The following is a 24,442-nucleotide window of genomic DNA, read 5'->3' as shown; positions in this document are numbered from 1 at the left end:
GGCCCTCAGCAGCCCCTCGAGAGCTAAGCTGGTCTGGCCTTTCCCCTGCTTCGTATTGGCAAGAAGGCCGCCCAGAACCTCCTCCGCAGCAGAAAACAAAGCAGCGACTCTGCGAGCCGGTCAGTCTCTTTTCGGGATGCGGGTGCAGAAATCGAGCTAAGAGCCAGTGAAGGGGCAAGAATGGGAACTCAGGCGGTGCCTCACAAACGTGCTGGTGCTCCTCGGATTACCAGGCCCAAGTGACAAAAAGACAAGAATTCTAGTCCAGATGGGAACAGAAAGAGCCATTCTGCATGGCCAAGGCTCAGAGTCCAAGTGAGGATGAGAGGGAAGAAATGGTTACAAGTTTAAAGGGTGCTGGGGGAGAACCTGGGTGGCTCAGTCGGTTAAGCGCCTGCCTTTGGCTCAGATCATGATCCCAGAGTCCTGGGATCGAGTCCGGAGTCAGGCTCCCTGCTGGGCAGAGTGTCTGCTTCTCCCTGTGCCTGCCACGCCCCCTGCTTGTGCACACGCTCTCTGACAAATAAAGTCTTTTGAAAAATAAATAAATAAATAAAATGAAGGGCGTTAGGGAGAGGAGAGTAACTGGTTAAATGTTTATTAGGTTCTATGAACCAAAGCAGCTGATTCTCACTGAAACCTCCAGACAACTCCCCAGGCAGACGAGAAGATGGCCCTCACAGGTGAAAACAACTAAGGCTCAGAGGGATGCTTCCCCAGAGTCATTCCAGACTGACACACACGGTCTGACTCCAAAGCCAAGGTTGCCTCTGCCATGTTAGCAGCTGCCCTCATGGCATGGAAGCTGACCCAGAGCCTAGTGGTCTACTCCACACCCGTTTCTCTCAGGTAGCTACTGCAGAGCCAGGGAAAATGGAAACAAGAAGAAATACAAGGGCCCATCACACCGAGGAGGACTCTGGGCAAACTTACGTCCTCAAGCAGCTCATCAACCAGCCCACAGCACTGAGCCACCCCCAAGCAGAGGCCAGGAGACACCGCCAAAACCACAGAGGCTGACAGCCCAGGTGACCAAGACAGTAGGCAGTAGTTTCCACAGGGACTGAGGCCCTGCAAGGCGGCTCCTCTTTGACCTGGCCCTCTATGTCCCTGACTTTTAAGGGAGGGACCCAGGAGCACAGAAGAAAAATCAACCAGTGACAGGAATCCCTCTTGCAGCTGTCTCCTGACTTCAACGGGAACCCCATTCACTTATGAAAATGGGCAACTGGTGAGATGAATGACAGCAAGTGAAGATTCATTGAAGGGCTAAGAGCAAAAGGAAGGGAGATGCACAACACAAGGGAGCAGGGGAGGCAAAGGGAATGTTTGGCAGAGAATTCCCAACAGACACCTCCGCCAGACACGGCAAGGGCAGACGGTCAGCTGGGAAAGAGGGCCACCAGCAGGGACACGGAGGTCGTCACAGTAACGAGATTCAGGAATTCGGGGCAGCCACAAGCAGGGTCTGAAAGAAGCTGCTCTTTAAAATGCTGAGGGGCGCCTGGGTGGCTCAGCTCATTAAGTGACTGGCTTTGGCTCAGGTCATGATCCTGGAGTCCCGGGATCGAGTCCCACATCAGGCTCCCTGCTCAGCGGGGAGTCTGCTTCTCCCTCTGACCCTCTCTCCTCTCATGCTCTCTCACTCTCTCTCTCTCAAATAAATAAATAAAATATTTTAAAAATAAATAAATAAATAAATAAATAAAATGCTGAGGAAGGGGCGCCTGGGTGGCTCAGTTGGTTGGGCGACTGCCTTCGGCTCAGGTCATGATCCTGGAGTCCCGGGATCGAGTCCCACATCGGGCTCCCTGCTCAGCGGGGAGTCTGCTTCTCCCTCTGACCCTCCCCCCTCTCATGTGCTCTCTCTCTCAAATAAATAAATAAAATTAAAAAAAATAAAATGCTGAGGAAGAGGGGCACCTGGGTGGCTCAGTCATTAAGCATCTGCCTTCAGCTCAGGTCGTGATCCCAGGGTCCTGGGATCGAGCCCCACATCGGGCTCCCTGCTCCGTGGGGAAGCCTGCTTCTCCCTCTCCTACTCCCCCTGCTTGTGTTCCCTCTCTTGCTATGTCTCTCTCTGTCAAATAAATAAATAAAATCTTTAAAAAATAAAATAATATAAAATAAAATGCTGAGGAAGAGGGGCGCCTGGGGGGCTCAGTCAGTTACGCGTCCAACTCTTGGTTTTGGCTCAGGTCATGATCTCAGGGTCATGAGATGGAGCCCCACGTCGGGCTCTGCGCTGGGCATGGAGCCTGCTTGAGATTCTTTCTCCCTCGGCCCTTCTGCCCCCAACCCAACCCCCCTGCTCACACACACCCTCACTTTCTCAAAAAAAAAAAAAAAGTTGGGGAAGAAAGACATAGAACATTTTTTATACGACATGATACACTTTTAGGTCCAGATCCAAAGCAAATCACTTTAAACAGTTTCTTCATCTGTACAGTGGAGAAAATAAAGGTCCCTACTACTCACAAGGCTGTCATAAAAACTGAATGAGTTAATTTATATAAAAGACTAATGAAGTTCCAGCCTTGTGCAAAGTGCTCCCGTGTGTTAGTAGTGATTGTTAGCATTATCCCTGTCATCCAGACACACAGGAGCACAGCACACTACTTGGACAAAACTAAAATGGATGGTAGCAGAGCTGTAAGCTCAGAGACCTACTGATTCTGTTGTTTCTGTTGCTGGTGTTGAAGACAGATTTAATTACAAAATGTCATGCTATCCCCATGCACAAAACTAAAACACATCATCGATTTCCCAGCAATTGCCATGGCACCTGGTGACATAAGACCCTTGGCTGCAGGACCCTGAGCCCCCAGAGATTGCAACATGTGGCTCTGAGGATTCTGCAAAGAACAACACCATCACTGACTACAGGTAAGACATCCTCACATGTGGATTTCTGCACCATCAGGCTGCCCCCATCCCAGTCCCACACAATGCCTGCCTTGCCCGCTATTAAAAAATAAATAAAAACTTTTCAGAAAAGACCACATCTTCTGCACTGCATCAGGCCAAGCAGTACCTGTTTCGGTTTTGCTGGCGAAGCCTGCTGCCTGTTTGATCGCAGCCGCCGTTAACGCTAATCCCCGGCTCCTCTTCAGGCCATGCTGCAGGACGGCCTCAAACTGGGCACACAGACAGGTTACCCTGCAAGAGAACCAGTGATTCATCAGCCCACCTGCGCAGGGAGAGAGACAACCAGGGCAGCCCCAGCCCCTCCGGGAAAGGGGTGAGTCACCAGCTCTAAACCTCAGGGGAGGTACACACCTGACACCTGGATTTATGGGCAGGCAATTGACATGCAATTGACTTGGGCCCCTCAGCACACCTCTCTCCATTTGTGTTATTTCACATACCTCCAGGAAGCCCCACACAGTCTAGCCATATTCATCAGCCTCTTGAAGAAATAGGAACAATTCACAAGAAAGGAAGAAAAATGGAATTGGTGCCAGCCAGCAGAGGAGAAAAAAATAAAAGCCAATTTAAAAACAAATCAGTCTGGCATGGGGAAGGGTGGGCTAATTGTATTCAATTCACAAAGTCCAACTCTAATTCATATCACGTGTAGTTTAAGGAACTAGATTATCTTTCAAGAGATTGAATGCACCAGCCTGCCAAATTGGAAACTGTATAATTTCATGGCCTGTTACATACACTAAAAAAAATAATATGAATTCTGATTCTTGTTCTTTTTTTTGTTGTAAGGGATTATATTGTGAAGTCAGATCCAGACTTGATGGAATGAATTTTCAATTAAGTTACTACTGGGGATTCAATTAAATTTATTTCTCAATAACCAAAGAAATCACGAACATACTGGTAAAGAGATGAAGTCAGAGCTACTACCTTCTATTCTTTTTTTTTATGTTAAGTTAGCCACCATACAGTTCATCATTAGTTTTTGATGTAGCGTTCAATGATTCATTAGTTGCGTATAATACCCAGTGCTCATTACAACACGTGCCCTCCTTAATACCCATCACCCAATACTACCTTCTGTTCCTTACAGTCCTCCCAGGGCTCCTGGGCACCTAGGCCCATTGAGTCTGTGGACTTTAAGGCCCTTCTATTCACTCATGCAACCTATGTTAAATCCTTGGGGCGCCTTGTTATGCACCCACTTAGCACCATGAACTCCTATGTAATACATACCACAGTTATAATTAAAAACCCCAGGAGGCCCTCTCATTTTTACTGTGAACCTAAAACTGTTATAGAAAGAGTCTTAAGGAAAAGTTAACCAAAAAATTCCATGACACTGGAGCGCCTCTATGGCTCAGTTGATTAAGCGTCCAACTCTTGATTTAGGCTCAGGTCATGACCTCAGGGTCGTGAGCTCAAGCTCCACATCAGACTCCACAATGAGTGTGGAATCTGCTGAAAATTCTCTCCCTCCCCCTCTGGCCCTCCCCCACCCTACTCACGCTAGCACTCTCCCATCCCCCTCCCCTTAAAAAATAATAATAAATCCTGAACTCCTCCTATATACCAGGTACTACTGATCTAGGCTCTGAGGATACAGAGATAGCACAGTCTCTGCCTCACCAAAACTGCACGGTTTTAGCAGAGGGAGATACACAAAGATGCTAACCAGACCATTTCAGTTGATAGGAACTCTGAAAGAAAGGAAAACCAGATGAGGTGGTAGGTGAAGAAACAGCAGGAACAGGTTTAGATTCTGGGGCCTGAATGGAGGTAACCTTAGAGTCATGACCAGGATGTGACAGACACAGCAGACTAGGCAGAGGGACCCAGTGCAAAGATCCTGAGGCCATCACCATCTGGCTCAACCTTGCCTAACTTCAGGCATTTCCGGTTCCACTCCCTTCCACGCCTGCAGTAATAATACTCCAAGGGCTTATTGCTCTGTGGGCAGTAAAATATTTTCATACCCATTATTTCTTTAGCTCCTCCCATCAACATTACTATATACAGGTGAGGCAGGTATTATCTCCATTTTATACCTGAAGAAACAGGCTAAAGACATTTAAGAGACAGTACATGAGTACATAATAAGCAGCATTATAAGACTACATAATTAACAACATCTGTACTCCAGCCCGACCCAATCCCAAACTGATCCAAAGTAGATTCCAGATACACCTCATACCAAGGCAAACATACTTATTCTGAGACAAATGTCCTCTCTCTCCTACACCCCTCCTTTACTCAAGTCATCCGTCTACACCAGAAAACCCTAACACAGTGTCAGCAAATATACAGCACTTGCATTTACTCTCCATTCTGTGCTCATGACAGACATCACTAATCCATCCCAACATTCTAGGCAACCACTGTCAAAGATCAAAGCTGGCCCTCCACAGGAAGGAAGCCTAATTAGCCCAAATCTAACACCTGTCCTCAACAACACTATTTGGTTTCCAGCTCCCACTTTGGCTCCCCTGCACCTAGCTCAGTGTCTGGTACACGGTGCATGCTCCACAATTGCTTTTTCAGGGAAGTAATTAATCTTGAGCCATGAGTCCCAGAATACTCCCCCCACATTGAAACAACCCTCTTTCCTAGGCAGATGTCACTCTTGAATATGAGATGTGCATATGCTAGTATCTCTACAAATCCATGCAGGCCCACATTTCAGGGCTTCCTGAAAACTGGGACACCCAACAAAACCATCTAAATTCCAGGAACCAAAACAGGAATGGCAAAATGGAGCCCAACCAAAGCCCTATCTCAAGGCAAAAAACAAAAACCCCGGGCTGTGTTTAGAGTTCTCCATAATAAACCACAGCCTGGAGGCACCTGGGTGGTTCAGTCAGTTAAACGTCTGCCTTCAGCTCAGGTCGTGGTCCCAGGGTCCTGGGATCAACTGCCAAATTGGGCTCCCTGCTCAATGGAGAATCTGCTTCTCCCTCTCCCTCTCCCCCTCTTCCCCTCCTCCCTGCTCATGCTCTCTCTCTCTCTCTTTCAAATAAATAAAATCTTTTTTTAAATAATAAAAATAAAAATACTTAAAAAAAATAAAGCGCATCCTGTATCTTTAAACAAATCATCTGCAAATGTAATAATTGAATCAACAATCTCTGTTAGTTTACTTGGCTCTCTAATGCACAAGTCAGGGGCTGCCCTGCCAGCTCTAGATAATATCTAGCCCCTAAAGGGAATGGAATGCAGGTGAACAGCACAAAACCAGTCCCCAAGGTTTGGGTTACATCATCAGTATTACCTTCTAGATGCAGACAGGTCACAACCAACCCAACACAGCAGAAAACTCAGGGAGAGTACTAATCCTATAATTAATTCATTTTGATGACTACCTTGCCAAAGGCCATGCTATTTATCACCCTTCCCATGTCCCCTTTTCACTTCCCCAATGGACCTGAGCTTATACCTACTGGTCATTCAAGACTTAGCTCGAGGGTACCCTCCACCAGGAAGCCTTCCTGAGTGCTTCCTCATTCTCAACTTCTTTCTACTGCAGCCCTTGACCAACCTCTCTGTTAATGATCTGCTTTAGAGATGCCTCCTCATGCTGACCTGAGCTCCCACACAACAGGGATTGTACCTCATTCATCTTTGTTGTCCCAGCACCTAGCACAATGCCTGGCTACTGTGGTAATGACGACCAAAACAGTCCCTCCCCTGGGGGCATTCGGAATACAGGCTTGATGGACATTTAGGAGAGAGATGCATCTCAGGAGATCTTATATAATCTGTAATCCGAACCCAGGTCAGTTAGGACTAGTGAATCAAGCAGAACACACTTGTGTAGCCACAGGCACACTAGGCACTGATTTATAACCTTGTCACCCTAAGGTTTCCATTTCTTCTCATCTCTACTCACTTATATGATCATTCCTACTAAATGAAAGGAGTACCTGTGCTATGGGGCTCTTTATTTCCTCAGCTCGGTCTCTCCTATTTCCCAGAATGCTCTCTGCGAGATGCATTGGGGCATCACCGTGGTGGGTCAGCTACCTCCATGGCGTTTCATCACAGCTAACTTCTACTCTGAGTCAATGAACTGGGCACGTTTGTAATTAAGTAGGGGAACATAACAGCGAATGTTTTCATTTTTTTTTTAAAGCATGAGTCAAGGGACGCCTGCGTGGCTCAGTCAGTCAAACATCTGCCTTCTGCTCAGGTCATGATCCGGGGATCCTGGGATCGAGCCCCTCATTGGGCTCCTCACTCAGCGGGGAGCCTGCTTCTCCCTCTGCCTGCCGCTCCCCCCTGCTTGTGCTCTCTTTCTCTGGCAAATAAATAAATAAAATCCTTTTTTAAAAAGTTTTTAAATAAATAAAAGCACCAGCCAAGAAAATCACTTCAAGTTTTTATGCATACAACTGTTGACCAGATGAATGGATAAATAAAATGTGGTATCTCGAGACAATGGAATACTACTCAGCAGTACCAAGAACTGAAGTACTGACAACACACCACGACAGAGATGAGCCTTGAAAATATTATGCTAACAGAAAGAAGTCAGACCCAAAAAGCCACATGTTATAGGATTCCATGAAATGTTGAGGGAAGGTAAATATTTAGAAACCAAGTCAATTAGTGGTTGCCTAAGGCTGGAACTGGGGATTAATTGTAAACTGGAACAGTAGAAAATAGACATAATGAAAATGTTCTAAAACTGGGTGTGCTAATGGTTGTACAACTCTCTAAATTTACTTTAAAAAAATCACTGCAGGGGGCGCCTGGGTGGCACAGTTGGTTAGGCAAATGACTCTTGGTTTCCACTCAGGTGGTGATCTCAGGGTGGTGAAATCGAGCCCCACATCGGGCTCCACCCTCACTGCAGAGTCTGCTTAAGACTCTTCCCCACCCCCCTGTGTGCACCCTCTCTATATATTAAATAAATAAATAAATAAATAAATTTTAAAAATCACTGCATTGTACACTTACAAGAGGTAGATTTTTATGGTATGTAAATTAGACTTCAATAAAGCTGTTAAAAATAAAAAATTTAAAAAACTGGGGTACCTGAGTGGCAGAGTCAGTTAAGCATCCAACTCTTGGTTTCCAATCGGGTGGTGATCTCAGGGTCTGAGATTAAGTCCCACGCTGTGGTCCACGCTCAGCAGGGAATCTGCTTGAGATTCTCTCTCCCTCTCCTTCCACCCCTCCCCACCAAACTCAATCTCGCACATGTGCTCTCTCCCTCTCTCTAATAAATAAATCTTTAAAAGAAAACTGCTCTCAAGGTGCTCAGTAAAGCCTGATAAAGAAATGAAGGAATGGAAAATTAAATACCTTACTCCTGCTGAATTTAGAACTACCAACACCAGCAGAGCTGGACACCGTGTGAGCTTAACTAGTTTACTGCTGAAATTCTGCAAACATTGGTTTTCCTGAGTTTTGACCTATATTTCAAGACTCCTTATCCTGCCACATTAATCTGTAATAAGATTCTTAAGAATCCTGTACCTTTTTATGGCAAATGTTAGAATAACTGACAGGAGCAGCAATAAAAGCTGCATTTTTACGAATGACATCAAATTAACCTTATGAAAGAGGGCATATTTCCAAGTGCTCCTTTCACTATGTTACAGGAACCTTTTGGGGAAAACCAAGTACATCATGAAAATGGACCAGATTATCCTCATGTGGAAAGTTCCAATGTTACCTGGAACGAAGTCAACTGCACCCATAAAAATCAGCCAATTAACAGCATCAGCCATATCTCAGACTTAGCATAGTACAATCACCACTAGCCGTACTAGAGCAAGGCACCCATCTGCAATGGGCCATGCTCTACATTTATGTGTAATAAATTAAATTTTCCAAAGGTTCACATCCTTCAACCTATAAATTTTCCTAGCAGATACCAATCCTCAATGGCAATCTATAAGTTAGATAAAGATTTAGGAACGAAGATACTAAAAACAACATTATCTACACCTGCAGAAAGTTAAAAACCACTAAAGATTTGACACTTGGGAAACTGGCTCAACAAACCATAGCACAGGGCGCCTGGGTGGCTCAGTTGGTTAAGCGACTGCCTTCGGCTCAGGTCATGATCCCGGAGTCCCGGGATCGAGTCCCACATCGGGCTCCCTGCTCGGCAGGGAGTCTGCTTCTCCCTCTGACCCTCTTCCCTCTCGTGCTCTCTATCTCTCATTCTCTCTCTCTCAAATAAATAAATAAATAAATCTTTAAAAAAAAAAAAAAAACCATAGCACAGCTTTTAACCGAACGCTATTTAGCCCTTAAAACTCAAACCTACAAGTTTGTAACATAAAATGAAAAATAAGCAGGATACGAAACTATATATTAAGTACACTCTCAACTATGCTAAAAAGAAAAAAATCCTAAAGGGAATTATGTGAAAACATTAAGAGCCACTTGGTAAAAGAATTGCTGGTGATGTCTTTCTTGGCTTTATGCTTTTCTGAACTCAGCTTATTTCCAAAACAAGTATTAAAGTAGTATTCATGTCTCAAGAATCAGAAATATTGCTACCTTGAGCTACAACGAGCGGAGAAATACAATTTAAAAGTTATGGGGGTGCCTGGGTGGCTCAGTCGTTAAGCATCTGCCTTTGGCTCTGGTCATGGTCCCAGGGTCCTGGGATCGAGCCCCACATCGAGCTCCCTGCTCTGCTGGAAGCCTGCTTCTCCCTCTCCTGCTCCCCCTGCTTGTGTTCCCTCTCTTGCTGTGCCTCTCTCTGTCAAATAAATAAATAAAAATCTTTAAAAATAAATAAATAAAAGTTATGCTGAGGGACACCTGGGTGGCTCAGTTGGTTAAGCGTCTGCCTTCAGCTCAGGCCATGATCCTGGGGTCCTGGGATCGAGCCCCGCATCAGGCTCCCTGCTCAGCTGGAAGCCTCTTTCTCCCTCTCCCACTCCCCCTGCTTATGCTCTCTCTCTCTCTGACAAATAAATAAATAAAATATTTTTTTAATTTTTTAAATAAATTAAAAATGTAAGTTATGGTGAGGAAAAAGCGTACAACTATTTTAAATGCTTATAGAAAACTTGAAATAGCATTTTTAAAAAATTTATTAAAAAATAAATTTTTAAAAATAAATAAAAAGCTTAGATTTTAATGTTAAGCCAAAAAAAAAGCAGATCTACAAAGATATAAAAGTGTTTCCAACCCACAAATAAAAAATATTGCAATAAATGAAACTATAACATTAAAATTTTATTTTTTTAAGTAAACAAAACGGGGCAAGGGAATTCCATTTACAAGAGTAACAAAAGTAAAATAAATCCTCCTTTTAGGGCGCCTGGGTGGCTCAGATGGTTAAGCGTCTGCCTTCGGCTCAGGTCATGATCCCAGGGTCCTGGGATCGAGTCCCACATCGGGCTCCCTGCTCCTCGGGAGCCTGCTTCTCCCTCTGCTTCTCTCTCTCTCTCCCCCTCTCTCTCTCTCTCTCTCCCTCTGTCTCTCATGAATAAATAAATAAAATATTTTAAAAAAATCCTACTTTTAAACAAGAAAGATAAAAGTCCTATGAAGAAAAGCATAGTATTTTCTTAAAAGGTATAAAAGTCAAAATAAATAGAAATACCATTTTCCTGAATAAGATTTACTAAAATAAAAATGTCATTAATGTATAAATTAATATACATAAATTAATGTATGAATTGAATACAATTCCAATAATAATCCCAAGGATTATACTAATAAGTCCAAGGAAGGACTTGGCACAGTGTGGTTTTGGGTGCAGGAATAAACGTATTGATGGAGTATGGGGAAACCCCTCATAAAAAATCCAAATAAATATGGAAACATTAAATATAGTAATAATAATAATAGCACTTCAATTCAGTTGGGCAAGAACGGGCTGTTTTAGCAGGGGCAATAACACAAGTGTCTGGCTACAGGGCTAAAAGAAAAGAATAAACTTGTGTTTCAAACTCCAGATAGAACAAAACTCCAGATGGATCAAGATAAAGAAAAATATAAGTGGGGAAAAAATAAAACTGTAAAAATAATAAACAAAAATACAGAAGAACCTCAAGACAGGATACTCTAAAACCAAAATTTTAAAGGTTCATTCGAGGCACCAGGGTGGCTCAGTCAGTTAAGCGCCTGACTCTTGGTCTCAGCTCAGGTCTTGATCTCAGGGTAATGGGTTCAAACCCCATGCTGGACTCCACACTGGGCACGGAGCCTACTTAAAAAAAAAAAAGTTCATATAATTAACTGCATAAGATTCTTAAATTTCTATATGGCAAAAGATACCATAAACATGGTAAAACAATAATGATATACTGGAGAAAATACTTATAGCACATAATAACTGAAAAAGGATTAAAAGCCATAATACATGGAATGCTTCTACAAACGGATAAGTGAAAGACAAGCAACTCAAATAATAAACTTTTCAACAAGTCAACAAACCATGAAAGGAGGAAATATTGGCCAATAAACAGATGAAAAGATACTCAGTCTCACCAGTGGCCAGGAAAGTGTCACAGTATTAAGATACCAATTCAGGACTATTCAACTTTAAAACCAATCACAGACCAAGCACAAGTATATGTAAATGAGCACTGTTGGGAATATAAATGTGAATTGCTGCATCTTTCTGCAAAGAGATCAGACAGTACAACTTTTTTAAAGAATTTTATTATTTATTTTTGCGAGAGAGAGAGAGAGCACACACAAGATGGGGGAGGAGCAGAGGGAGAAGCAGACTCCCTGCTGAGCAGGGGCCCAACACAGGACTCGATCCCAGCACCCTGAGATCATGACCAGAGCTTAAGGATCATAACCGAGCAAGCCACCCAGGCACCCTAGACAGTACAATTTTTTTAAATGCTCATATACTTTGACTCAGAAATCCTACTTCTAGCAACGTATCCTATAAAAATAAAAGCATTACTAATTTAAAAAATGAGCAAAAAGCATAAACAGACATTTCACCAAAGGGGATACATGCATACAAGCATGAGAAAATATGTTCAATGTCATTAAGGAAATGCAAATTAAAACCACCATAAGATACGACTGCACACCTGTAAGAATGGTTAAAATAGGAAATCATGACAATGCCAAATGCTGGCAAGAATGCAGAGGAACTGGATCACTTGCATGTTGTTGGTAGGAATGTAAATGACACAGCTAGTCTGGGAAACACTTTGGCAGTTTCTTATAAAACTAAATATGCAAATATCATCCACCCAACAACTACACTCTGGGTGACTACCTCAGAAAAATGAAAACATTATATTCCCATAAAAACACCTGTACATGAATGTTTACAGCAGCATTATTTGCAGTAGCCAAAAACTGAAACAACCCAGATGTCCCTCAACGAGTTAATGAAGAAACAGAGTTTGGTCCCTCGATACCACGGAATACTACTCACAACAAAAAGGCACACACACTGCTGATACGTACAACAACATGGGTGGATCTCATGGGAATCACACTGAGTGCGGAAAAAACCCAATCCCAAGAGGTTACACACTGTATGATTCCACAATTATAATGTCTCCAAGTGACAAAATTATAGAACTGGAGGACAGATTAGTGGTTGCCAGGAGTTAGGGATGGAGAGGGAGGGAACAGGAGGAAGGTGGGTGTGGTAATAAAAGGTCAGCGGGAGGGATCCTGTAACAATGAAACTATTCCATTATCCGACTGTGGTGATGGGCAGGTGTCCCTATGCAGCGATCATCCTGCACAGAACTACACACGCACATGTGCACACAAGTGCACACACACACAAATAAGTATAAGCAAAACTAGAGTTTTACAAGGTGTTATTACTAAGGGAAACCGGGGAAAAGGGAAAGCGGGGACGCCTAGGTGGCTCAGTCGGTTGAGCGTCTGCCTTTGGCTCAGGTCATGATCCCAGGATCCTGGGATGGAGCCCAGCATCGGGTTCCCTCCTCAGCGGGAAGCCTGCTTCTCCCTCTGCCTCTGCCTGCCGCTCTGCCTGCTTGTGGTCTCTCTCTCTCTTAAATAAATAAATAAAATCTTTTAAAAAAAGGGAAACTGGATTTTTCTATATTATTTCTTACAAATGTATATGAATCTACAATTATCTCAAAATTAAAAGTTTAAATAAACAAATATAAAAACACTAGTAGGCAAAGATATGTGTGTGTGTGTGTGTGTGTGTAAATGCTTTTATTGCACCATTGTTTACAATAGCAAAAGCAAAAACAGAACTGGAAACAACCAGAATATCCATTAACAGGAAAATAGTAAATAAGTTATAGTACCTCCACACTACAAAATATTACACAGAAATTTAAAAAGATGAGATGCCGTATGAAATCAACCCTAAGAAGCACCACCTTTCCCCCAACACACATACATCTTTGAAATCCAGCTGTGCCTCATAATTGATGAAATTATATAATTAAAATTGGCATTGGTCATGAAGATGCCATTGATAGTAAGCTGCACCATTATGTTACCTACTGACCTGGAACAATCTCCATCATACACGGCTAAGTTTAAAAACAAAAACAACGGGGAGCCTAGGTGGCTCAGTCAGTTAATCGTCCAACTCCTGATTTCGGCTCAGGTCATGATCTCAGGGCAGTGAGATGAAGCCCTATGTCAGGCTCTGTGCTGGGCATAGAACCTGCTTAAGATTCTCTCTCTCCCTTTCCTTCGGCCCTTCCCCACACCCTCCCCCAACTCACACGCTCTCTCTCTATATATTTTTAAAAAAGGCAAGTTATAGAGTATAAATGGTATAGTTCCCATTTGTGAGGGAGTAGGAGAAAGAGGAGTGGGTTCCAATGATTATGTTCTCTAAATCATTTGCACTTTCTACATCATTTGAGTAGACTTAAGCATCCCTGAAAATTCATGCAAATTCATCTAGAGCAAGGATCATGAGGGCTGAGGCCCCACATCCCAGTGTGACAGCACCAGTATGCAAGGGCCCTCCCCCCACCCATGGCTGTGCCAGGGGTCCCAGGACCTGAGAATCAAGCCAGCCTGGTGCTTTCAATTAGTGCCACGTGCCGTGGCCCAGAGCATGCTCTCTCTGTGCGAAGTAAATGGAATTAAAGTAAACTGCGGCCCAGAGATAAAGGACCAAAAAGATCTGTGAGAAAGATGGCAACCATCTAGAAGAAACTAAAATTGGCTTTAGTTTTATCCCATAGGCCATACAAAAATAAATTCTAGGTGGATTAAAGGCTTAACTATAAAAATAAAAATATTACGAAAAAATTTTAAAAACACTGCATGCACAATCTAACATTCGGAAGATCTTTTTAAAACACTGAAAACCTATGGGGCGCCCGGGTGGTTCAGTCACCCAGGGTGGTTAAGTGTCTGCCTTCAGCTCAGGTCATGATCCTGCGGTCCTAGGATCAGGCCCCACATCTGGCTCCTGCTCAGCCAGGAATCTGTCTCTCCCTCTCCCCCTGCCACTCCCCCCTACTTGTGCTCTCTGTCAAATGAATAAATAAAATATTAAAAAAAAAAAAACAATGAAAACCTAGAAACTGGTAGGTAGGCATATGGGTCCATAAAAAGACATTTAATCATGTAAAAAATTTTAAATGTGGTAGTATAATAGATACTGTTGTCTGTGCTTACAAAAATAATGGACAGATATGAAAAAATATTTGCAAAGAGAAAACAGAGGAAAAGTTAATTAATTATAATAATATATAAAGAGCTCTCACAAACTGACAAGGAGATAAATAATCCAGTAAGAAAATGTATACTATGAAGGAGCTTTACACAAAACAGTAGTCATATAGCCAAAACATATTTAAGGGAAAAAAAAGATACTGAAATTCACTAGCAATCAAGGAAATGCAAATTAAAGTGACTGTGAGCCACCACCTTTTTTTTTAAGATTTATTTATATATTTGAGAGAGAGAGTGTGTGCAAGGGCAGGGGGAGGTTGAGGCAGGGGGATAGGGAGAGACAGAACCTCAAGCAGATATTGCACTGAGTGCAGAGCCTGACCCAGGGCTTAATCTCACAACTCTGAGATCACGACCTGAGCCGAAACCAAGAGTCGAATGCTTGACTGACAGCCACACAGGCGCCCTGAGCCACCCCTTCCACCCATCAGACCTATAAAACTTCAAAACAATAGGAAAGAGAAGGGTAGTCTCATGCACTACCAGTAGAAATTTTTAGAAAGATACCTGATCATAGTAATTATTAAAATTGAACACATATTGGGGCACCTGGGTGGCTCAGTCGATTAAGCATCTGACTTCCGCTCAGGTCATGATCTCAGGGTCCTGGGACAAAGCCCCGAATAGAGCTGGGCACTCAGCGGGGAGTCTGCTTTCCCTCTCCCTCTCCCTCCATCTCTCCCTCCGCTCATGCTCTGTTTCTCTGTGTCTCTCTCTCAAATAAATAAAATCTTTTAAGACAAAATATAAAAACTAAGCAGATACAGGGGCGCTTGGGTGGCTCAGTCAGTTAAGTGTCCATCTCTTGATCTCAGCTCAGGTCTTGATCTCAGGATTGTGAGTTCAGCCCTGCGTTGGGCTCCACACGAGACATGGAGCCTACTTAAAAAAATAATTCAATTAATTAAATAAAATAAAAACACATATTCTCTTTGACCCAGCAACCCAACTCCTAGAAATCTATGCCGAGGAAATAAAATCCTCGGTATTTAAGTAAAGATGCTCAAGGGTGTCTGTTGTTTCATTGTCCACAACAGTGAACAGTGGACACGAAGTCACTATTACCTCATAGGCAGCTATTTGCACATATGCATCATGAGATATAATGCAACCTCGTAAAAATAATTATTAGATTTATAAAATTAAAAATAATTACAACAATTATTGGAACCTTAACTTGGAAAGGTTTTGACAGGATAGTGCCAAGAGAGAAAACGCAGATACAGAACATTATATATCATTCAATTTTTGTAAAACAATGGCAATTAAATCTGTGTGTGTGTGTGTACACACATGTGTGTGTTACTTGTAAAAATTATATAAACATGAAGAACACCACAGAACAAATAATTTTTGGTCATGAACACAAGGTACTCAGAGGGAGGGAGGAAAAAGATAAAATAGAGAAAAAAGAGGCTCCAAAAAAAGGTTGACAAAGAATCAGAAAGAATTCAAGCCTGGCAGCAGTGAAAACTCACAAGGCAATAGTTTTCAAGATACTGTAAGTGTGAAGGTTTGAGGGTGGCAGACAGGCATGTAAAAAGAAATCAAATAAATGTTCTACCAGAGGAGCCAGAATGAAAAAAAATAACCAATTCTTCAATGGGTTGAATCACAATTTCTGACCATTTGCAAAAGTTACTAATATCAGCACAGTGACTGTCTTCTCTGGGGCAGCCAGACCTCCAGCTCTTCGTCTAGACGCAAACACAGCCTGGGACTCTCTTGGCAGACAAGGAGCTTCAGAATCAGGACCGGAAGCCGGCAGCCGGGAAGGAATCAGCTGAAGGGGCTGGTTCCATCAAATGGGAAAAAGAGAATGGAAAAAACACAAGTCCCTAGATGCAGATGGGGTGAGTAAATGGGAAACGAGGAAACACAGAAGTGACACTAAGCCAGTGGCCCACGGGCTCTCCAAGCTTGGTTGGAGCCCATAGCCTGGGGAAAAGAAAACTCCACACCAAAGCTTGCTTTAAAATAAACAAAACAGGGGCACCTGGGTGGCTCAGTTGGTTAGGCGACTGCCTTCGGCTCAGGTCATGATCCTGGAGTCCCGGGATCGAGTCCCGCATCGGGCTCCCGGCTCAGCGGGGAGCCTGCTTCTCCCCCTGACCCTCCCCCCCTCATGTACTCTCTCTCTCTCTTTCTCACTCTCTCAAATAAATAAATAAATCTTTTTTAAAAATAAATAAATAAAATAAACAAAACAAAATTAAAAACGACACACAATTGCTCTGATTTCTGGCCACACCTGAGAGTCAGAGAACTGACGTCTCACCCTCCATGTCCCGTCAGCCCCTCTGGCTTATCAAGGCTCAGTCATAAGGCTTCTCAAACCTTCTGTCTCTCCTCCCAACCACCTCCGCTCAGTCCTCCCACCCAGTGCACAGAGCCTGCCCCCACTGCCCCCCAGACCCCATCTCACCCCACCCAGCCCCACCCCACCCCACACCTCCTTCCAGAAATGCAACTCTTAACTACGTCGTTGTCCTTCTTTGCCTTTCCCCCACCCATACTATACTTTGCCATGGCACACACGGGACATGACACAAATTTAGGAGGAACAGAGATGAACGTTTTTATGTTAGTCATTTCAATGCATCAAGGAAGAAAACAATCAGCCATCAGTCTTTGATTTCACTGATGGTATTACTTATGACAAGACCAGAGTAGACAGGGCCTTCACATCCCACTGCAAGTCAGTATCTGGCTCAGATGGCATACAGAAATGGCAAAAACTGTGAAAATGGAATGCAAATAGCCATAGTTTAAGAAATGATACCCTATATTTACCCCAAAGATACAAATGTAGTGATCCAAAGGGCACATGCACCCCAATGTTTATAGCAGCAATGTCCACAATAGCCAACCAAGGAAAAGCCTAGATGTCTATCAACAGATGAATGGATCAAAAAGACGTGAGATATATATATATATATATATATATATATATACAATGGAATATCATGCAGCCATCAAAAAAAAACCCACGAAATCTTGCCATTTGCAATGACATGGATGGAACTAGAAGGTATTATGCTAAGCGAAATAAGTCAATCAGAGAAAGATAATTATCATATGATTTCACTGATATGAGGAATTTGAGAAACAAGACAGAGGATCATAGGGGAAGGGAGGGAAAAATGAAACAAGACAAAACCAGAGAGGGAGACAAACCATAAGAGATTTTTTTTTTTTTAAGATTTTATTTATTTATTTGACAGAGAGAGACACAGCAAGAGAGGGAACACAAGCAGGGGGAATGGGAGAGGGAGAAGGAGGCCTCCCACTGAGCAGGGAGCCAGATGTGGGACTCGATCCCAGGACCCTGGGACCACGACCTGAGCCAAAGGCAGACGCTTAACAACTGAGCCACCCAGGTGCCCCGATAAGAGACTCTTAATCTCAGGAAACAAACTGAGGGTTGCTGGAGTGGTGGGGGGTGGGAGGGATGGGGTGGCTGGGTGATGGACATTGGGGAGGGTATGTGCTATGGTGAACGCTGTGAATTGTGTAAGACTGATGAATCACAGACCTGTACCTCCGAAATAACAAATAATACATTAGATGTTAATAAAAAAATTAAAAAAAAGAAATGATACCCTATGGGGTGCAGGGAGTCTGCTTCTCCCTCTGCCCCTCCCCCGCTCATGCTCGCACACTCTTCTCTCTCTCTCTCTCTCAAATAAATTCTTTAAAGGAAGGAGGGAAGGAAGGAAGGATGGATGGATACCTTAGTGGATAAAGTTCAAATACTTCCCCGTGACAGTAAGAGAGGACCCTCCCGTCTTTCGAGACCATCCCACCATATTCTCACACCACCCTACACCGTCCCACTGGCTACTCCTGCTGCCTGAATTCCCATCCTACTCACTCAACCACTAAAGACCCCGCACTCACCTCTCACGTCTGGACTATGTAATTATTACTACAGGCCACCAATGACTGTCCACAATTTACCCGCCCATCTCCTGGACTCAATTTTGAGTTCCCTGAGGACAGCAACCAACTCGTCCAGTTTATATCCCCAATGCCAACATAGTGATCTAGAAATAGATATCTGTTGGATGGAGGAATTAATGAACAATGAGTGTAGCCTTTAGTTTTCAAATTAGCCAAAACACTGGTATGTCTAGTTAGAAAGAAAACGTATTGAGTTTTTTTAATTTTTTATTGTTATGTTAATCACCATACATTACAGCATTAGTGCTTGAAAACGTATTGAGTTTTAGTAAGTTCCTACCGGCTGTGCCAAGCAGACATTTTTACATCTAAGGAAGTGGGGGCTGTGATCACCATCTGACTTTCCAAATGATATGAGCGTGGCCCAGAGAAGCTAAGTAAATCCCAAATTACACAGCTGGTAATTGGTAATTTGTCCCTGGGGTGGGCATCTGATATCAAAACTCATACTTCATGCTCACGGTCTCTTTCCACCATCAGGACAGTGATGAGGATGACAGCGATGATGGTGCTTACATATTGTTTCCTGTGGGCCAAGCACTATTTTCTATAGCTATCAATATAAACAACATCAATATTTATTAAAAATCAGACATGGAAATGTGCTCAGATTTGCTAAATGCCCTAGGGCTCCCCAGTACCTAAAAATAATCTTTTTCCAAAAAGAAATCAATTCATTTGATCGATACAGTAAAAAAAAAAAAAGAATATACAATGTGGAACTATCTACCACAGATCCTCAAGGTGGAAATGAAGTGCTCAGGATAGGGAGGACAGATAATCCAATTAATGAACCCCCAGATCGTTTGCAGGATGAGAAGAATTAGAATATCCAGTCAACACCTCAAACTATTAGGTTGGTAAGAAACCTATGAGAAACTGAAGACGAAAATCAGATGATGAACATCCAGAGACATTTAAAAGAGGAAAAGGAAGATGAACCAAAAGAGACGATGGACTCTGAAAAACAAATTGAGGGTTCTAGAGGGGAGGAGGGTAGGGGATGGGTTAGCCTGGTGATGGGTATTAAAGAGGGCACATTCTGCGTGGAGCACTGGGTGTTATGCACAAACAATAAATCATGGAACACTACATCAAAAACTAATGATGTAATGTATGGTGATTAACATAACAATAAAAAAATTTAAAAAAAATAAAAGAGGAAAAGGAATGCTTGGAAGAGCCATTTGGTCTCATAAGTGTTCAGGGGAATACATATGACCATTTTCAACTACGCTAAGAATAACATTAGGGAACAGCAAAGGGCAGCTGGTTTTGTTTTGTAGCTTCCTGAAAAGTTCAGAAATGTTTCTAATTCCTCACAGGTAAAGAAAAACCACCAAAACCAATCACTCTTCCTTGGCAAGCTTTGAAAGGAGGAGAAATGCTCCTGACTTCTTCTGACATAGTCACCAAAAGGGTCACAAAAATGTACAATTCCTGAATGTTCTGAGACAAATGCCCAAAGCCGACTCACTGCCTCCCCGTAATGACAAAGAGACCGGGTGTGCAGAGAACAGTCACCAAGTGTCAAGGCATTTTACATAAAATTACAGTGACAATAACAACAGCTAACAATTTCTGGAAACTTCCTAGCCACCAGGCCCTGTTCCAAAGACTCCACATAAACTCACTCACAACTCTACCAAGTCAATATGATGGCAGATGTACCCACTTACAGATGAGGACATCAGGGCACGAGAAAGTCAAAACTTGCACACAGACCAACATGACTCAGGACTGGCAACACCAAGATTCAAACTCTGAGCCCCAAATCCCACGCGCCTTCTGCCGCCCCACAGCTGGGGCTACTGTTGACAATTCCAAGGAGAAACTTCCAGATTGTGCTCGGTAATTCCACATGGGAAGAAGATGCTTCTGTGGAACAATAACGTATCTAGCCCTGGAGGTAACCTCCAGTGCCTGCTGAGTTCTTTGGCCATTATTTCTAGAAGGCAAATTATTCAAAATAATACGTTACAGCCTCGCCATCAGCCAGCATGACTGACAGTCCGTGCAATAATTTTAATGAAGCACAAGAGTGGGTCTTTGCTCTTAGGGGAACACAGAGAAGGGGAACAACTCCAAGAGAGAGAGTTAAGGAGAAACGCACGCATTTCGGGGCCCAGTGACTGCCCCCATTTCCTCCTGGGGAGGTTTCTAAGGCCAGAAGCTGATGAAACAAGCCCTGCCTCTAATTTCCCTTCATTTAAATGGTGTTTGACACTTAACAGGAGGACTGGTGCATCTTGCCGTGTAGAAGATCAAACAAATCTCCCTCCCACACCCTCAGGCTTTGCATCTAGTGTTAGCCCAAAAGTACTGTTTATCGTGGAGACCCAAACGCCACACACAGCTTCAGACTGGCCAGGGCTCCTGCCCAGACTTCAGTCGTTCACAAACAGCTGGGCAACTTCTGTTACATCTGACGGCAGGTACTGTTATTTACTTGTCCTGAGTCTGACTCATATTTTCCATGTAAAGAAGCCTGTTTTAAAGGGAAAACTGGGCGCCTGGGTGGCTCAGTTGGTTAAGCGACTGCCTTGGGCTCAGGTCATGATCCTGGAGTCCCGGGATCAAGTCCCACATCGGGCTCCCTGCTCAGCAGGGAGTCTGCTTCTCCCTCTGACCCTCTCGTGCTCTCTATCTCTCATTCTCTCTCTCTCAAATAAATAAATTAAATCTTTAAAAAAATTAAAATAAAAAATAAAATAAAGGGAAAACTATTGCTATTGCAAATGGAAGCCAGCATCATGGGCCCTACAGAGTAAATGTAAATGCAATTAAAGTATTAAATTGTCTCTGCCCCTCAGCCAGAGGAAGAATGAGCCTGAAGCCTCTGTTTAAAGAGGAGGAGGGGGCTGCTGGAGACATACTACTTTGAAATGGAGGATACTGTTGTTTTTGTAGGTTAAAAGGATCAAATATTAACAATTTCATTTAATTCAACCTAACATTAATACCAAACCAAGTCTCACCATCAATATCGAGACATAAAAAGAAAAGGCGAAACACTGAGCCACTAGGCAACTGAAAGGAATCTAATGCCATGACATGTAACAATCGAAATCATGTTAAGCACTTGCAGTGAGACAAACCTCTCATCTGGGGAAACTGTGTGTTAGAAAAACAGGAGGAAGTGTAGTGCCAGAGTGAAGACCACAGCAGGAATACAAAGTCTATCTCCAGTCCTGCTCCACTACCTGCAAACCACGTGACCCACCCAACCAAAGTCTTTGCCCCCAGCACCAATGTGTACCAGATACTAAGTTAAAGCTGCATAAACGACCAGCTGCCAAGTTTCTACACTAGTAAAAGTAGGGAAATCATCCCCCCTCCTACTTGTCTACACCTCAGGGTCATTGCAAGGATCAAATGAGACTGATGATGGAGACATGAACATTTTTTTTTTTTTTTTTTTTTTTTAGGATTTTATTTATTTATTCATGAGAGACAGAGGCAGAGGGAGAAGCAGGCTCCCGGCAGAGCAGGGAGCCCAATGCAGGACTCGATCCCAGGACCCTGGGATCATGACCTGAGCCGAAGGCAGACGCTTAGCCAACCAAGCCACCCAGGCGTCCTGAGACATGAACATTTTTAAACCAGAGACTACTGTCACAAGAAAGACTACACTACATCACTACAGTACAGTAGAGACAGGGGAGAGCTGTTGGGCACTGCGGGCAGCCCATGTTCATAAGTCACCTTCAACAGAGCACCCAGATTTCATTTGAAGGTTTATTTCTTCCTCACTGGATCCTGTCTTGGGATGTGAACCCAGGTAGACATACTGCACTGAGCAAGCCAGTAGAGTCCCAGGAAGCTCCTTCAGCCAAATCCTTGTACTGGCAGCCATGAGAGGGTCATGTGACCTGAGAATGGCCAATCAGGTGCTTCCTCCCTGAAATGTCAATCTTGAGCAGAATGAGAGTCACTTCAGCAGCAGAACCTTAACTAGACTGCCATTCCTGCTAGAAGACCATTTCTGGGCCCCTGTTTCCAGCTTAGGAGGCTTCCTTCGGGAGTTGTCTTGACTCCTTCCTGTTTCCAAACCTGGCCTGCCCTCAACTCTATAAGCTCACAACTTCCTTAACTGGAGTAGATTTCTGTTGCTTGTTACCAAAGAGCCTTGGCAGAAACAGCTGTGTACCATCCTTTCAAAGGTTCCCACTGATGTTCATCCAACCAGCTGGAATCTAGCTGTGACCACAGGCCAACACTCCCAGTCATGCTTAGAACTTTGCCTTAGTAAATTTTAAATTTACTTTGAACTCTGCCTGCCACTCCCCCCCTGCTTGTGCTTGCTCTCTCCCTCTCTCTCTCTGTCAAATAAATAAATAAAATCTTAAGAAAAGAAAATGGAGCTCTTTAGATGTGTCTCTTCCTGCATCATTCTTCTGCAGGAAGCTAAGAACCAGTGTCTGCTAAGACATAATGGATAATCAGAAGGGATGTTTTCTTAAAAGGCCAAGTGTTGGGCGCCTGGGTGGCTCAGTTCGTTAAGCGACTGCCTTCGGCTCAGGTCATGATCCCAGAGTCCCGGGATCGAGTCCCACATCAGGCTCCCTGCTCAGCGAGGAGCCTGCTTCTCCCTCTGACCCTCCCCCGTCTCATGTACTCTCTCTCTCTCATTCTCGCTCTCTCAAATAAATAAATAAATCTTTAAAAAAAAAAAGTCAAGTGTTATCTTTGAATGCCATTTTATTTATTTACTTTTTAAAAAGACTTTATTTATTTATTTGAGAGAGAGAAAGAGCACAAGAGGGGGGAAGGTCAGAGGGAGAAGCAAACTCCCCACTGAGCAAGGACCCCAATGTGGGACTCAATCCCAGGACCCTGGGATCATGACTTGAGCCGAAGGCACCCACTTAACCGACTGAGCCTCCCAGGCGCCCCTAAAGAGCTCCACCTTCCAAATGGGGCTGAGAACTATACCCAGAGTTACACAGAAAGAAACCTTCCATCTCCGATTGTTCCTCTAAGAGCAAAAGAGAATGTCGATAAGGCTCACTGATTCACATTTGCCCTTCTGTTTGCAGACTACTATCTCCATCAGGAGGCAGCATGGGCAGGAGGCAAAGCTAGGTGATGACTGTCCCCCCCACCCAGATTTCATTCCCTGGGGAGTGAAATTAACACCTACCTGGCTGGCACTTCTACACACAGTATCTGACTTAATCCTCCCAAGTGGCAAGGTAGATGTGATGCTGATTGATCACCTTTTTGGACATGTGGGTTTTTCCCACACATCCTAGCAGTTCTCTGACACCAGCTGGGTGTCCTACAACTCCACCTGATTCTGACACCATCCACCCGGAGACAGCGTTAGATCCCACAGGTGAAGATCTCAGTTCTACAAAACGGCACACATCCCCCCCCTACTTCAGATGTTGGTTGCAAGCCCAAGTTATCACCTGTACTTCTGACTGACTGGCTATGTATCTCGAAGATTCCCACGTCCTCCTCTGTGGGTTAATTTGCCAGAGTGGCTCACAGAACTCAAAGAAGCATTTTACTTACTAGATTACCGGTTTATTATAAAAGGATGTAACTCAGGAACAGCCAGGTGGAAGAGATGCGTAGGGCCAGGTAAGGGAAAAGAACATGGAGCCTCCACGCCCTCCCCAGGCACACCTCTCCCTGTGCCTCCACATGTTCACCAACCTGGAAGCTCTCTGAGCCCCATCCTTTCGGGGTTTTATGGAGGCTTCATTACATAAGCAGGATTGATTAAATCATTGGCCTTTGGCAATTGAACTCCATCTCCAACCCCTCTCTTCTCCCCAGTGGTGGGGGGCTGGGAAAGAAAGGTCCACCCCTTTAGTCACAGGGTTGGTTCTCTTGGTAACTGGCCCCCAACCTTTGGGACTTTCTAAAAGCCACTGCATTAACATAACAGAAGACACCTTTATGGCTC

General features: G+C 43.7%; 1 protein-coding gene across 6 annotated transcripts in view; it reads right to left on the bottom strand.

Annotated features, from left to right (window-relative positions):
- Positions 1-24,442, bottom strand: part of SNX29 (sorting nexin 29) — a 509,507-nt gene that overhangs the window by 461,866 nt on the left and 23,199 nt on the right. For 5 of the 6 annotated variants that reach the window (XR_004819376.1, XM_027612456.2, XM_035722380.1 and 2 more), the window contains one exon: positions 3,035-3,159. The exons of the other annotated variant lie outside the window; for it this stretch is intronic. Coding sequence is in view for 4 of the 5 variants with exons in the window: in XM_027612456.2 (XP_027468257.2) it covers positions 3,035-3,159 (125 nt within the window). In the remaining variant the exon portion in view is untranslated. The remainder of the gene's footprint in view (positions 1-3,034; positions 3,160-24,442) is intronic. 6 annotated transcript variants of the gene reach the window in all.

This window comes from Zalophus californianus, chromosome 10, assembly GCF_009762305.2.
Source record: "Zalophus californianus isolate mZalCal1 chromosome 10, mZalCal1.pri.v2, whole genome shotgun sequence".
In the NCBI taxonomy this organism is placed as follows: Eukaryota; Metazoa; Chordata; class Mammalia; order Carnivora; family Otariidae; genus Zalophus; species Zalophus californianus.
This window is presented reverse-complemented; position numbering and strand designations above follow the sequence as displayed.